This window comes from Sceloporus occidentalis, unplaced genomic scaffold (genome assembly GCF_023333645.1).
Source record: "Sceloporus occidentalis isolate IW3139 unplaced genomic scaffold, rSceOcc1.0.p SCAF_1, whole genome shotgun sequence".
Taxonomy (NCBI): Eukaryota; Metazoa; Chordata; class Lepidosauria; order Squamata; family Phrynosomatidae; genus Sceloporus; species Sceloporus occidentalis.
The window spans coordinates 281,351,833-281,368,747 of NW_028316981.1; the positions used below are offsets into that span (position 1 = coordinate 281,351,833).

At 41.9% G+C, this 16,915-nt stretch overlaps 1 protein-coding gene across 1 annotated transcript; it reads left to right on the top strand.

Annotated features, from left to right (window-relative positions):
- The first annotated feature begins 404 nt into the window (after window positions 1-404).
- CD180 (CD180 molecule) lies at window positions 405-16,603 on the top strand. The gene is made up of 3 exons (XM_089494994.1): window positions 405-573; window positions 9,420-9,586; window positions 14,825-16,603. Exons 1-3 carry the CDS (start codon window positions 484-486, stop codon window positions 16,554-16,556), a joined length of 1,989 nt encoding a protein of 662 aa, XP_089351120.1. The 5' UTR covers window positions 405-483; the 3' UTR covers window positions 16,557-16,603.
- Window positions 16,604-16,915: the final 312 nt, after the last annotated feature.

Below are 16,915 nucleotides of genomic sequence, written 5' to 3' on the forward strand. Positions count from 1 at the left end.
TTTGTCCTTGTGTATGGTTTGTGCACAATATCAATTCCAAAACCCATTGGAATGATGTTCCAGTCCAATGGTACACTCTTAGTAGTCAGTGGGATCACATTTGTTTAGCATGGATTCCCCCTCTAATTAAAAAAAAACATGTTCCATGAATGGCTCATCATCAGCCTGTGAAAGCCACAAGGGAGCCACAGAAAGCAACAAGTTTTCTCACAAAGTCCTGCACTTTCCTTCCAACACAGAATGCAGCAAGGGGGGCGGTGGTGCAGGGATTGATGAGGAGAGCAAAGAAGAGGAACTGAAAAAGGTAGCTGCACAAAAGTCACTTAGCTTCAAGCGGAAATGACTCTTTATCTGTCGCTGCTCTTTGTTGCAGTCAGTTCTCCAGTTTAACAAAGCTTTTTGAAACTTGTTCTAGAAAATTATTTTTCATTCTACTTCCATTACTGAAACTCGTCTGTGTGGAGAATCTGATAAAGCTCCCTAATGGCCTCCTGCACGTCCTGGTGGGTTTTGATAGTGCTTTTAGGTGTTCGCTGTGAACCAACCAAGCCAGTAGATAAGATGTGCACTGAGGTGAGTGATAACTTATTTGTCTCTCTATTGAGGCTAAAGCATTTTTGAGACAGAATCAATAATTAATTTGGAACAGTGAATACTTGCATGCTAACACCAGGTTGCTTAAAGGCTAAGAGAGGTGCTGTAGACGGGACAGAAAAATGCCAGGAATAACATTGTAACTTTTGAACACATTCACTAAAATTGGCTATGGTTGGGGAAATTGTTCTCTCTCTCTCTCTCTCCGTTTCTCTCTCATTCTCTGCCCCCCCCCTCTTCTGAAAGTACAGTACATCTTGCCCCAGTCCTGCTAACACTGGTTATGATGATGTCCCATTGTTATTAAGTCAGCACAATGAAGTTGTGCCTTTGGTTTCACCTAGATTTTAAGGACAGTCCTACACATGTCTACACAGAAGGGGCCACCATTGGTCTGGATTCTGTGTCACACTAGTGTTTGATGAGGGAAAACAAACTCAAGCTGATTCCAGAGAAAATTGAGGTGCTTGTGATAGGTGCCCCTGGTCCAGGGAAGGAGATTTCCCAACCCATCCTTGATGGGGTCACACTTCCCCTGAAGAATGAAGTTCGCAGTTTGGGAGTACTCCTGGACTCATCTCTACAGTTGACATCCCAGGTGGAGGCGATAGCCAGGAATGCATGGTGTCAACTTCAGCTGATACACCAACTGCATCCCTACCTGGCTCAGGGGGACCTTGAAACAGTAGTACATGCACTGGTAACCTCTCGTTTAGATTTCTGTAATGCGCTCTACATGGGGCTACCTTTGTACCAAGTTCAGAAGCTCCAATTGATTCAAAATGCTGCAGCCAGACTGATCACCAGGACACCAAGATTAGAGCATATTACACCGGGGTTGAAATCCCAACATTGGCCGCCGATTAGATTCTGGGCGCAATACAAAGTGTCGGTTATTACCTATAAAGCCCTACATGGCCTGGGCCCAAGTTACTTGAGGGAACACCTCTCTCTACACAATCCACCCCGCACTCTCAGGACATCTGGCACAAAAATATTAGAACACCCCAAAACCAGGTTGAAAACCACCTCTTGTAAAACGTTTTCTGCAATGGCCCCTAGACTTTGGAACAACTTACCAGAAGAGATCCGTCTGATACCTTCTTTGGAAGCCTTCAAAAGGGCATTGAAGACATATCTCTTCTGGCGGGCCTATCCAACGGATCTCTTCTAATCTGATTTTGAACATCTGAATATGATGACTCGATTCTTACAACTGTGAGCAATACTGTAACATTTCTTCCCCTTTTTATTTTTGATTGATGTATTTTATATGTATTTTATGATGTTTTTACTGTTGTAATCCCGCTTCGATCTGAAGGTAGAAGCAGGAGATATAAATAAAATTTATTATTATTATTTATTATTGATGGCAAGTGTGGTAGGGCATTCTTACCTTCATGTCACCCATACAGTAGGGTCAGGAGTATTGGCCCCTCTTGGTTCCACTGGTGGAAACAGTTCCCTCAGCAGAAGTACCCGCATTGGATCCTGGCCGTTGATTTCAATGGCATGCACTCTTGGGTAAGTGTGCGTAGCATTAAAATCATGGTCTACAACCCCAGATAAATTACTAGGCAACAAGAACTATTTATGCATAGTGAATTTTACTTCCAACAGTAAACATGCATAAGCCTTGGGGTTTTGTCCTGGGGGCAATTATTTAGATTAGGGGTTCCCAACCTTTTTTACTCATGAAGCCCTTTTTAGAATCAATTTCTATGGTGGAGCCCCTAAGAGGCCTACCCTATGTCTTACAAGTTAATTGTATTTAGGAGTAATGAAACTTTTTTTTATTCTTTAATTTTTTAACATTTTTATTTCTTTCATTTTCCTGAAGCGACTATGGAGCTCCTGGGAAGTTCACATGGAGCCCAAAGGGCTCCTTGGAGAACAGGTTGGGAACCACTAATTTAGAATGTGAGATTGAGGGAATCTTTATCAAGATTGCAGATGAGAGAATACTAATACATTGGAAGAAAGGAAGAGAATCAAAAAGGGCCTTGAAAAACTAGAAAACTGGGGGAAAATTTATAAAATGCAATTCATTAGAGACAAATGCAAAATTCTCCAATTAGGCCACAGAAACCAAATGCACAGGTATAAGATGGGAGATACTTGGCTCAGCAATATTACATGTAAAAAGGACCTTGGGGTCATAAATTGAACATGAGCCAGCAGTGATGCTGCAGCAAAGTAGGGAAGTGATATTTTAGCCTGCTTTAATAGAGGCACAGTTTCCAAATTAAGGGAAGTAACAGTTCCATTATATTTTGCTCTGGTCAGTCCTTATCTGGAGTACTATGTTCATTTCTGGGTGCCTCATTTTAAGAATATAGACAGGTTGGATCAGCTTCAGAGAAGGACAGCAGGAATGAAAAGAGGCATGAAGAACTAATTTAGCTGGAGATCTTTCCAACTCTATGATTCTATGATTCATTGCTCTTTTAAACAATACATCTGACATTCCAAGACCACAGTGGTTTCAGCATAAACACAGAAAAGAATCCTTGATCCTTTACATTTTGGAAAATGTAGATTCAGGAACATTCATTGGGAAAGAAAAAAAAAAAAACAGTGGGACATTGGTATCCATTGGATACTCAAATCCGTGAATGCTCATGTCCCCATTAAATACAACGGCATAGTAAAATGGGAATGTAGTACCATAGTACTATAGTGTAAAATGGTATCCCTTATAGAAAATGGGAAAATTATTGCTTTTTGAAATTTATATATTTCTAAATATTTTCAGACCATATTTTCAAACTTAAATCCGTGCATACAGGGCTGGAAAAATGACTTTCTCTTTGAGAGTGTCTCTTTTGAGTACAATCTTTTTGTTATATGTTGTCATATATTATATATATAATTTGGTGTGGTATCTTGAGTTAGAAGTAAACTAATAAAAATTATTTTTAAAAAACCCAAACAATGCACAGAAAGAAGTAGTGATAACAGTAAAGCTATATCTTTCATGTATTGCACACAACATTTTGCTGGGTGTATTGGACTGTAGAGGACAAGGTTTTGATAGGCGTTTGCAGGATCCAGAGAGGGTTGTAATGAAACAGACCACTGGTGCCTTTAATCTGTGTGTAGCTGTTGCTTCTGAACAGGTGCTTTCCTTTATAAGCAGTTTAAATGCACCTAATTTTGGCAGAACTAGACCTTGGGGTGATGTTTTTCCCTTCACATGCTTGATGCATAAGCACAGAGGTCCTTTATAGCCATATCAGAGACTATTCACATTTACACTTAACAGCTAAACAATTCTTTCTGCTTTTCAGTGTATCAAGCCATTGCCTTCTGGTTTTGTGTAAAGTGTAAATAGAGGATATGATTGATGCATTTCAAAATTTAAATGTTAAAGGATTAACCAAAATTGCAACTTTAGAAGAAATCTAAAGAAAAACAGAGGAGTGAGAGATGCAATACATTATTCATGTACACAATTTTGTTTTTCTCACTTCATTAAATATTAGCTCTATTTTTCTTCTGGCCACATTCTAAAAATGATACAAACCCTTCCCCCTGCAATCCCTCCTTTTCACTGTATTAATAGCCTTGTCTTTAAATATCAACTTTCCTTATTTTACATGTTATTGTGCAGTTAAAGGAGATCATATGAGAAGGCCAATATATATGCATAAATCTCAGTTTTCACTGGACTATTTTCAATGGCCTTACATTGGCACTTGGCAATTTAATATTGTAGTATTGAGAAAGTAGTACAGGTTGAGCATCCCTAACCTGGAAATCCAAAATCCAAAAGCCTCCAAAACTCAAACCTTTTTGAACATCAGTATGACTCTTCAAGGCTTCGATTTTGAAATGTTTTGGATTTGGATTTTGGAATACAAGTAGCATACTATGAACCTGTACTGTATTTGCGTGACTGGAGAGAGATGTGGCTAGAGATGCGACAATCTGTGAAATGATGGGAGGTGTAGATTTGTGCAAAGTAGTACATTTGGATTCCTGTCATTTCATAGATCCTCTTGTCTCTCTCCAGCCTTGTGTCTCTCACCTCTGCAGCCTCATAAATACAGTACAGGTACGTACGCTACTTGTATTCTAAAATTTAAAAAAATCCCAACTCTGAAACACTTCTGTTCCCAAGCGTTTTGGATAAGGGATACTTGACAGGTTGTATTGTGCAACCAAACTGTGATCTGTGCCCTGCATGAAAAAAAAAATGGCGTAGAAGGCAATTGACACAGAAGCATTCTTCTTCTGTGGTCATTATTTTAGTTTTCTTTATGTTCAGCATTAAGCCTGCTTTTGTACTTTCATCTTTGACCTTCCTTAGTAATTGTTCCAAGTCTATATAAAGGATATATATGTATAATGGATGTTCTTTCTGTTCATGTCCATTTCCCTTCTCAGTTTTAGCTGATGTTTCTAAATTGGTCTTTGATTAAGAGGAATAATAGCATATAAACTGTAGATAATTTTAATTGAGTATCAGAAAGCCAGTATGTCAGATTCCCTTTCCATCTTCCTTCCCAAACTTCCAGAAGATAAATATAGGAGCGTTACAGACGGGCCCATGAGGCGCCGTCATCGCGCCGTCATTATGCGCGAGGGGTGGTGCTTCCTGACGCGCCTTGCCCTCGCGTGTAATGACTACGTCAAAATGGCGGTGGCCATTCCACATGGCCGCTGCCATTTTGACATAGCAGACGCTCTGGGTCTGCACGTCATGCAGCAGAAGTGACACTGCGAGTGCGCGACTAGCGCCTCGTGGCGTCTCTTCCAGGGCTGAGGAAGGAGCATGATTTTCACACTCCTTCTTTGCTGCGTTCGGGAACCGCGTGGTTTGGATGCTGCGGTTCCCGGACGCAGCAACCAGCAGCAGCGCGAGACTGCCCCTTCTGGGCCGTCTGTAACGCGCCATAGTTCCTAAGATATTGGCGGGAGACATTATTTGGAACTCAAACAAGCTCTGATAAGAGCTCAGTACACCCCATTAAAAGAACCTTCTGTCACAAACAAATAACAGCTAAAGGGCCTGTCTAAATTAAAAGATCTTTGCTAGTCGGTAAAAAGAGAGCAGAAAGGTACCAACATAGCCTTCCATGGGAGGAATACCACAACCTGAGACAGTTACCAAGAAGAATCTCTTCTGTGTCCTCTCCATTCACACCTATGACAGTGAGGTGACTGAGAGAAAACCCTCCAGCAAAGGTCTCAAAACTCAGGCAGGACTGTATACATAGACTGTCAGTTAGTCTAGAATCAGGCTATATGGGGCTTTATAGGTATTTTGAATTCCACCCAGAAAAGAATCAGTACCCAGTATAACTGTTGCAACAAGGGAGTTACATATCCTATACAACCATCCCTCATCATCCATTTGGCCACAACATTTTGGACCAAAGGCAATCCCAAGAGTACTAATACGGACCTGCAAAGCTGAGGGTCATCAAAACTCTTTGGGGAAAAAACCTGTGTGCTAGTTTTGTAGGAATTTGGCATTCTGAATCCAAAAATGACCTCAGATTTGCTCCATCATATACTATTCCCCCCCACACAACTTGTTTTGACGTTTCCATGTTATACTGTGACTGAATGAAATAATCCTGTAAAGAATTATGCAAAGAGTAAGAAAGGGGTTAAAGTCTGCTAAGATATTCAAGCCACCTTAAGTCACTGATATGAAACACAAAAAATCAATTCAAAAGCACTAAAAGAAATTGCACTGGAACATCAGTGTCCACACTTAATCAAAGCTGAGTAACAACTGAATTGATAAAAATATTGAATTTGTGAAAGAACTATGTCTGTGGTATGACATTTTTATTGTGTTTTCTTTAAATTTAGCTCCCAAAATACATCAAAAACAGCTACAATATTGAAAAAATGTTTTTTTTCATTGCAGGTTTGTATAATCCAAGCAAGACGTAATAGGTGTGTGAGACTATAACCATACATGACATTTCTAGGAATGGACACAGTTGGTGTACTGGTTTAGCTATGTGAATGCACTTCTAGCCACAATCAATACGCTGACTTTGACATTCAGGTTCAGGGCTGAGCCCAGGATTGCACTCAAGCTGCAAATGTCAGATTTTAGGTAAAGTGTAATTTTATATAGCACAGGCTGAAAACTTATTCCCTGGTCTGTTTTCAGCTCTGCTTTGTCTGGATTAAATTTCAGTTTGTCCACTCATATGCAAATCTAGTACTGACAGCAGAAACCTATCCTCCAACCAGCCCAATGTGACAGAGAGAATCGTGGTTAATCTTTAGTTTAGGTGGCTTCAATATACTGGTTGGGCTGAACTTCAAAACTCTGGGTGATCTCTCCCAGTGGGTTCACATATATGTTAAACAGCATGGGAGCCCAGCATGGGTGGGACAGAAGGACAGCACACTGATGGTGCTGAAAGCTACTGAGAGGTCCAGCAGAACCATAAAGGAGACATTTCTTCTGTCAAGTTCTCTTTGTAGGCCATCAACCAAAGCCCATAATCAGGCCTGAAGCCAAAGAGAAATGGAGCTAGAAAATGCATCTCATCCAGGAACCCCTGGGGCTCAGAGGCTGCCACACGCTCTAGTACTTTGCCCAAGCAAAGAATATAGGACATTGCCTAGTAATTCTCTAGAATGATGGGGTTCTCTAGAATGATGTGGTGGCTCTCACCTTTCCAAGGATCCTGTCCATATCCTTTGAATGCAGAAACTGAAATGTATCCAGTAATGCAGGACAAACAGGAGCCAAGGTTGCATCCACTGGGCTTGTGGCAACTACAGCAGGGATGGGCAACTATGGGAGGCTCAGGGCTGCATCAACCATGCTGTAGCCTTTGGATGGGCCAGATCTGGTTTGCTCCCAAATGCTTTTTGTGGGTGTGGGGGTACTTTGCAGCATTTTGGGGCCCCAGAGAGACCCTGGTGGCACAGTAGTTAAATGCCTGTACTGTAGCCAGGTTGTGTTCAATACCAGCCAGGGGCTCAGGATTGAGTCAGCCTCGCATCCTTCTGGGGTCGATGAGTTCCCAGCTTGTTCAGGGAAATTACCTTACACATTGGAGTTTATCATATGTGAGGAATTTCTCTTAATTTCGAATGAAAAGAAAGTGGGGTCAGAACACATTCACGTGAATTTGCTAGTTTAGCTAAATTACATGAATGCTCATTGCATTCGAACTGGCTCCCCATTGCCCGAATTTGCGTGTGGCAGTCTATCACGCAATAACATGAAACCCCATGATTGCGCTCGGACTGACTTCCCTTTGCCCAAATTTGTGTGTAGTGGGTTATCACGCAATAACATTATTCCCCATGATTGCATTCAGATTGCCATTGGATTATACTTCTAATTTCCCTTGTCTGATAAACTCCATTGTAAACCACTTAGGGAGTGCTTAAGTGCACTGATAAGCGGTATAGAAATGTACTTGCTATAAACATACTTGCTATTTTTTAACAACAGAGACTAGAAGCAACTTCCTGTTCACTTCATGTTTTTAAAAAAGGCCTGTCTAGAGTTTAAGATGTTCCAGGGCTCCCAAATATGTGGCAAAAATGCCTCCCACATGTCCTAGAAGGTTTGGGGGGGGGGGGATTAAAAACCTCTTTGATTTTTTTTTAATTACCCCAGGGGCTGCATGGAGTTTATGGGCCACACTTTATCCAGCCCAAAACTGCAGCATCCAAATCAAAGCAGATAAAAAACAACAACCAATGTCTGCAAAGTGTAGTGCAAATTCTTCACAGCAGGCTTTCTTCTTCTTTTTTTGAGTGGCACATGTTCTGATCTTATGTAACAGAGTGTAGAAGACAGCTTTGGTCACTCAAGACCATTTTGCTGGATGATGCTCTGCAAATACAATGATGGCAGAGCAGTTTGATTTCTTTGCTACCTCGACCTGCCTCAGGCAGGCAGCTCATTTCTTTCCCTGAAGAAGATAGATGGTGATCTGGCTTAGTACCTGAGGAGGCCAGATCCTGAAGGGAATATGTGCTTTAGGCAGCAGTCCACAGAGGAGAGACACCTGACCAAACAGACAGTAGGGCCTCTTCCTTGTCTGGTAGTAGTTGTGTTCCCCATTATTTTTAAGCTGCCACACAAATGTAAAGGTCTCTGGTGTATTTAAAGAAGCCCATTTGTTCTAGCATCTGTATGTGGAATTAGTGTTTCATGTTGAACTCTGCACAATGTAATTTTGGGCACGGTGTCAAAACAAGCTAATTAGCAGTGTTTCAGAGCAGCTAAGGATTGCCAACTGTAGCAAAACAAATGTCATTCATTTGGCCTATGAACTCTCCTAACTGTGACTTCTGTGCATGGTAGCAAACAGCAAATGGCTGCCCATTTGGGCCACGCTTGGCCTGCAGCACATGGGATGGTTATGCCCAGGTGCTTGTCATGCCACTAGTTAACTTCAATAAAATGTTGGCTAATACAGGTGGGCAATAACTAAGCATAAGAAAGAAATCACAGTCTTGCTTTAGTTCATAAGAGTGGGTCAGAACAAAGCTTCAAAAGAAGGAGACAAAGCGCCTCTAACTATACCACTTGCATTCATTCATTCCTGTAGCAATGCATCTTGTTGTGTAACAATTATATTTTCTTCAAACTCCGAGAAGCAAAGAATAGTCTATGTCAGATTCCTACATAGAATACTGTCATGACAGAACAAATCAGATTTACAGATGGAACAATAGCACATTTTCCAGTCTCCTGACCTCCATGCTGGATCACTAGTAACAGTGCTTTCATTAAACACACTGCACTATAGAATGCATTGTGTCAGCAGATATGTTTGTATACATTAATCTATGTGCATAACATGTGTAATCTCTGTTCTTCATAGCTTATTGCTGACAGAAGCTACAGCTGTGAAGGTTTAGAACTGACCAAGATTCCAGATCAACTACCTTTAACAACCAAAATCCTTGATTTCAGCTTTAATGTCCTGTATTCGCTGTATCCCTCATCATTCAGCAAGCTGAAGGATCTGATCTATTTAGATTTAACAAGGTACAGTGGAGCCTTATCTTTCCCTCTGTTTATATGACTTGGATTTTTATTCTCAGCTCTGTTTATATGACTTGGATTTTTATTCTCAGCTTTGTAGGCAAAATATATTTGTGGTGGCAGTCAACATTTCTACAAGACTCAGACCCTAATCACAGATATAAATTTTCTCATCTGTTTAAATCTGCCTTACAGGTTGTTGTATCTTGAAAGAATAACAAAACCTCTGGCAAAGAAGCTCCATTTTATAAAGTCTTTTTATGCCTGCCCAGCACCTATATTCCTCCTCATCCTTTGTCTAACTGGACGTTTTTAGCAGCCTTAGTACTAGGAGAATGATGGAGGACTAAAAAAACACAGACTTTCATTGCCAGGTTGCAGCAGTGTGTCTGCAATAAAAAATGGAATATAGCTTGAGCTGGGAAAGAATGGGTTTCTACCCTAACTAATCTCTCTGTAGCTTGTGAGCCTGTTCACAATAGGCAAGGCAAATACCAGCTGCCTCCAGAATCCCTTACTGAGCATGCCTGAGACATGGGGCAGGGTGTTATCAGTACGCTGATGACCCAAATAATTTCTCCATGCTTCAGACTGCAACAGTAACTAAGGATGGCATCTCTCCTCTGAATGAATGAATGTCTTAAAGTGGTAATGGACTGGATGAGGAAAAACAGACTAAAACTGAATCCAGATAAGACGGAGGTACTTGTTATAGGGACCCCTAATCCGGGTGTGGAGATATCAACTGGTCCTGGATGCAGTCACATGTCCCCTAAAGGACTGTGTTCACAGTTTAGGAGTGCTCCTGGATTTGTCCCTTCAGATGTCAACCCTGATAGATGTGATGGCCAGGAGTGCTTGTTATCAGCTTTGGCTGATATGCCAGCTGCAACCCTTCCTGGAGCCAGGGGACCTGGAAACGGTAGTACCTGCCTCACGATTTGACTTTAATGTGCTCTACATGGGGCTGCCCTTGTGCCTAGTTCGGAAAATTCAATTACTACAAAATATGGCAGCCAGATTAGACACCGGAAAATCTACAGGCGACCATATAACACAGATTTTAAAATCTCTTCACTGGCTGCCTATTAGTTTCCGGACACAGTACAAGGTGTTGGTAATAACTTTTAAAGACCTTCATGGCTTGGGTCCAGCTTACTTGCGGGAGTGCCTCCTTCCATATAACCCACCCCGCACACTTAGGTCCTATGGGAAAAACTTACTGCAGTCAACAAAGACTAGGCTGGCTGAGGTTAACCAGAGGGCCTTTTCATCTGCTGCTACTAAATTATGGAATGGCCTGCTGGAAGAGATCCGACATATCACCAATCTTGATGGCCTTAAAAAGGCCATCAAGACAGATCTCTTCCAACAGGCCTTCCCTGATTGATCGATCCAGCCCCGCTGATATGGACTGCCCCAATGACTGCCCAAAGATGACTTGCTTCAGTTATGGATATTTTAAATTTTAAATGTATTTTTAATATGTTTGTTGTATTGTAATTATGTGGACTCATTTTATGGAAGGGGGGATAATGGGATTTGTTTTATTATCCCTTCTTCCATAAAACATGTCCAGCAGTACAGAGTTAGTAAAAAAAAACCCACACCTGTAGTTAGGTAACGTCATTTACAGAAGCTGAAAGATGTTTCAGTAGCTACCACAACTCAATGGAGGGGTTAACACAGACTGGACTCCCAAGCCCAGTTGCTCCCAGCCCAGGTTCAACTGCAAGCTTTCTATTCTCCTTTCATACCAAGGATTCTCTTGCTCTTGAGACCTTTACTTCACTGGGCTCTCTCTCACACATTTTTACATGATGCAGCCACAGAGAAGACCCTGTAATTTCTGACATCTGTACACTGGTGCACAAAGGCCCTTTCCCCAAAGTTCTGGCTAAAGCAATAATCATATAATCATACACTCTTCTGTACCAATTTGGCAGGGAAAGTACCAATTAATCCTCTGTCATCCAATTTTTGAGCCACTTTTTAAAATATCTGTAACAAGGAGAAGGACGTGAGAGAGATAGAAGAGGGTTGTCCCAGGAAGGGAGAGGCAGTAGCACTGCAAAGGGAAAACTCTGACTGGAAAATACAAGGCCCAGCAATCCCTGGGGTGAAAGGAGAGAAGGGAAGACCCCGGGAGGCAGGCCCTACAAGGGAGGGGCTGGCAGATAAAAGGGAGAGGCACTCGGGGAGGAGGTCATGAGCGGAAGAGAGGGCAGTGAGGTGGTTGTGTGTAGGGGAAAAGGTCAGCATTATGACAAGCTGGGGGGGGCTTTACCAAGAGGGGAGGACTTTGCCAGCTAGAGTGGGAAGATTCAGAAGCTGTGAGATGCTCAAGAGAGGAGGGTTTCCTGTCAGAGTTTGCCCATCCCCACGCTCCAACTCCAAGCTCTTCTGAGATTGGTTTGAGGTTGGGTTATTGTTCAAGGGGAGTGTTCCGTTGGGACTTTCAGGGGTGTTACTGGCCTGCCCAGGGGGAGGGCCTAGACCCCAAAGAAGACCTCTAAGATCTTACTGCCACTAAGGATTTGGGTGAAGTAACCCAAGACCAGAACTCTGTGAAATAACAGTGCCTCCACTGGTGTTATTAATTCTATTAAAGGTATTCAGCATTATCTTTAGGTTGTTTGGAGTTATTGTCCACTATGGACCCTGATAAGAAGCCTGGAGTTGGGAGTATGCCCTGTGACCCTGCGACAATGTCCCAGTTTCTCTCCCCTCTGCCCACTTTCCCTTTTTAATCAGTTCACTTCAATTGCTGGAAACTGAGTTCAGTGTGTAAGAGTTATTTGCACTCACTTAATTCAAAGGAAAGGACAGGATCTTGCCCTTCCCAGTAGCCTCAGGAAGAAAGCAAACTGCTCAAGCCTCTCCTAGTTTGTGTGTTTTTCTTTTAAGATAGCTTTTGTTGTCTTGACCACACGCTTTAGACTGGGATAAAAGTGTGAATATATTAAACGGTGGTCTCCTTTTCAGCCTTGCTTATTGTCTTGCATTGGTCCAATTCTGTGAAAACTGTAAAATGAAGCAGTGAGTCTATTTTTATTAAACAAAACCTACACCCAAATGCAGGCAATTACTGAAAAATGAATAAAAAGTCCTTTATTAGGACTGGGGATTTAAAGAATACTTGCGAATTTTCTCACTCTTTATCTCAACACATGCAGGACAAACAGGAGCCAAGGTTGCATCCACTGGGCTTGTGGCAACTACAGCAGGGAGTTTAGAAAATAAATAATGAGATTCCCCCTCCCCCTGAACATTTGCAGAAAACCAGGTCTTTTTCTTTTAAAAAAATAATTTGCACAAAATAAGCAAAATTTTTGTGCTGAAAACAGTGTTTTCACTGTTTACAAAAAATTATTGAAAGCTAACTTTGGCTCGTTACAGACGGGCCTTAAAGTACATGCTGAGCACGTACTAGGGTTAGGAAGTGGCGGCGCTTCCGCACCCCCCCCCAACCCTAGTACGTGCTCAACACGTACAAAATGGTGGCGGCCGTTCCACACAGCCGCCGCCATGACTACGTCACGACCACGCCGCCTCCAAACGGGGCAGCATGGTTGTTACGTAGTGGGGCCGCGCAAGGGTGCTTAGTGTGCCCTTTCCGCAGCCCTGGAAGGAGCTCCGTTTGGGAGCTCCTTCCAGGTTTGCGTCGCTGGGCGCAGCCTTTAGATGGCTGCGCCCAGCAACACAGAGGAGAAAGGGGCCAAGTGGCCCCTTTCTCCTCCTCCCCGCCGCCGTGGGGTGTCCTTGGGGCTTGAAGCCCCAAGGACACCCCTTTCCAGGCCGCGGGGAAGCGGCCTTTTGCCCCTTCCTCGCGGCCTGGAAAGCAGCGGATCGGTGCCTCAGCGGCTGCTGCTCTGGCCACTGAGGCCCCGATCCGGCAGGGAAAGGGGCAGGTGCAGGCCGCCGCTTTTCAGCGGTCTGTAACGTACCTTTGCTTAAAAAGCAAAAATCACTGAGACTGCATCAGATAATCTCATAATCTCACATGTAGGTATAAACTGTTGGATTTATTTGTTCTTTCAGGCAAGAATGAAACAAAAATATAGATTAGAAAGCTGGGCTAAAACTAACAAAATGAACTTCAACAGGGAGAAATGTAAGATACTGCACTTAGGTAGAAAAAATGAAATGCATAGATATAGGATAGGGGACACCTGTCTTAAGGACTCTTTTTGTGAAAGGGATCTAGGGGTCCTAGAATTTGAACATGAGTCAACAGTGTGATGCAGCAGCTAAAAAGGCCAATGCTATTTTAGGATACATCAATAGAAGTATAGTGTCTAAATCAAGGGAACTAATAGTGCCATTCTATTCAGTCTTGGTCAGGTCTCACCTGGAATACTTTGTCCAGTTTTGGGCACCACAATTAAAAAAGGATGTTGACAAATTTGAGCATGTCCAAAGGAGGGCCATCAAAATGGTGAATAGCCTGGAAACCATGCCTTATGAGGAAAAACTTAGGGAGCTGGGTATGTTTAGCCTGAAAAAGAGATGGTTAAGAGGTGATATGATAACCCTGTTTAAGTATCTGAAGGGGTGTCACATTGAGGATGGAGCAAATTTGTTTTCTGCTGCTCCAGAGACTAGATCACGGAACAATGGATATGAGCTACAGGAACAGAGATTCCACCTTAACATTAGGAGAAACATCCTGACAGTAAGGGCTGTTCAACAGTGGAACAAACTCCCTCAAAGTGTAGTGGAGTCTCCTGCTTTAAAAAGAGGATGGATGGCCATCTGTCAGAGATGCTTTGATTGTGAATTCCTGCATGGCAGAATGGGGTTGGACTGGATGGCCCTTGCGGTCTCTTCCAACTGTGATTCTATTATTCTATATACATCTCTAATTGGGACAAACTAAAATTCCACAGAAGTTGGGAGCTTTTCAGGTTGTCCAGAACTCTTCATTAGGCTAGGTGAAAAGGTGGGGGTGGGAAGGAGGTTAACAAGGAAAACTATTGTTTCCCTAAAGTGTCTCTCCCCTTTTAAATCATCTAACCAGAAGAGTTTTGGAGAATGTGAAAGTCTGCACATTTCTGTGGCATTTCAGCTTGTACTAATAAAGATATTATCAACATGTAGATTTTGGTTTTGGTCTGTTCTTGGGAATGAACACAGCTGCCTTTGTTTTTCTGATTTTTATTGTAGCCACAGATTGTAGGAATTAAGATAATAATTTTGCATATTTCTTGTGCATTAATTCCAGAATTGTTTGCTTTTAAGGTGCCAGATTAATTGGGTATATGAACGTGCTTTTGAAAGCAACTCTTTCCTAGAAGCCATTGTCTTGACTGGAAATCATATTCTTTTCCTTGGAGATACAGCATTCACAGGACCTCTGTCACTGAAGCACCTTGACCTAACCCAAACAGGACTCACTAGTTTAACATTTATCCCAATGAAGGATCTGGATAACCTGGAAACACTGATATTAGGAAACAACTACATTCAATCTCTACAGTTTCCACCAAGTTTCAAAACTAGGAGTCTAAAATATTTGGATTTTCAGATGAACAACATCCAAAGAATATCTGCTGAAGATGTAATGCCATTGAAACAATTCAGCAATCTGACTCTTGTCCTAAAAGGGAATGATATTGTGCATATTGACCCTGGAGCTTTTAGCTCAATTTCTTTCTACACTTTGGATTTTAGCGGCTGTGCTAATGTTTCTGTCATCTTGAAAGGGTTACAAGGTGGACAAAATGTTGCTCTTCAGCTTGGAGCTTTTTTGGACTCAGCCATTCTTCCAATAAGTCCCTCTGCATTGCAGGGCATCAGCAATGTATCTGTAGATCACCTCACTCTGCAGTATCGTACTTTTCTAAATGTCTCTGGTGAAACATTCAAGGGGATGACCAAACTCCAAACGCTAGACTTGACCCATACCTCCCTCTCTGAGGTACCCCTTGGGCTTCATGGAATGGATAGGCTGAAGGAATTAAATCTCAATGAGAACAAATTTGTGCACCTTTGTGACATCAGATCTTCTCTTTTCCCCACTGTCACCCACCTCTACATCAGAGGAAACTCAAAGGAGCTGGATTTGGGGGCCGGATGTTTAGAATCTTTGTCAAAACTTCAGTATCTTGACTTGAGCAACAGTCAGATAGAAGACTCAAACTGCTGCAGGAAGCAGTTCACTGCTCTACGTGCATTGCAACATGTTAACATGAGCTACAATAGAAAACTTTTGCTCCACAGTATAGCCTTCAATGAATCTGCTAACCTGAAGGTTCTGGATCTGGCTTTCACCCATATTGTCACCACCAATGCCTCCCAAGGACCATTAAGCAATCTGCATTTTTTGCAGATCCTAAATCTTTCTTTCTCTCAGATTGGTCCAAATATCCAGCACATCTTGCAAGGTCTAGAGTCTCTTCGTGTCTTAAGTCTGAAAGGAAATAATTTTGAATCTGGCATCATTCTGAATGACAAACTTTTCCAGCATGTATGCAATTTAGAGGTGTTAATTTTATCTTACTGCAAATTGTTTGCTATAGAAACCAAAGCCTTTTCCACCCTCAGAAAGCTCCAGCATGTGGACTTGAGCCACAACAATCTTATTATATTCAATTCAGGTGCCTTTTCCAATCTCAGGAACATCTATCTCAATTTTGCCAATAACAGGATCCATATTATCCCACGTGATATGTTGACTAACTTATCTGGCCAGAGCATAATCAATTTAAGTTACAATCCTCTGGAATGCACCTGTTCCAATACTGGATTATTAACCTGGTACAAGCAAAACATAGATAAAATTGAAGACTTTGAAGAGACAGTCTGCTCTGAGCCCAAGTCACTAGCAGGTACTAAGCTCCTCTTTGTAAATCTGTTTTGTGGCTATAGCACTGCAAAGGTAATATTGATTACCTTTGTTGTGATAACAGTAATTGGAGTGACCTTCATTTTGATCATACGGTTTTTACAGAGAAAGTACCAACATATTTAAGCTCCTGGATAAAAGTAAGTACAGAAAAGTAACATCAAAGAACATATTCATAAGAAGGAATTTACAAGGAAATTGCATTTTCTGATCCTTTTTACATCAATAGCTCACTCATTTACACTATTCTGATATGAGGTAGTTTGGGGGAAATTACTGCAATATGTGGGGAAAGAGAAAAAATTGTCCAGTTTTGCATTCTCTGCTGGAGTTTATTCTGGCAGTAACATGTTAGAAAACTACAATTTACCCCAGCAGGCAAGTTGGGTATGGCAAACAGGTAAAAGGCCAGCAGTAACATGCCCTGGAAATGTGAGAAAGATTTTTCTCCCAACAGGAATAAAAGGAGGTATGTTAGACTTTCT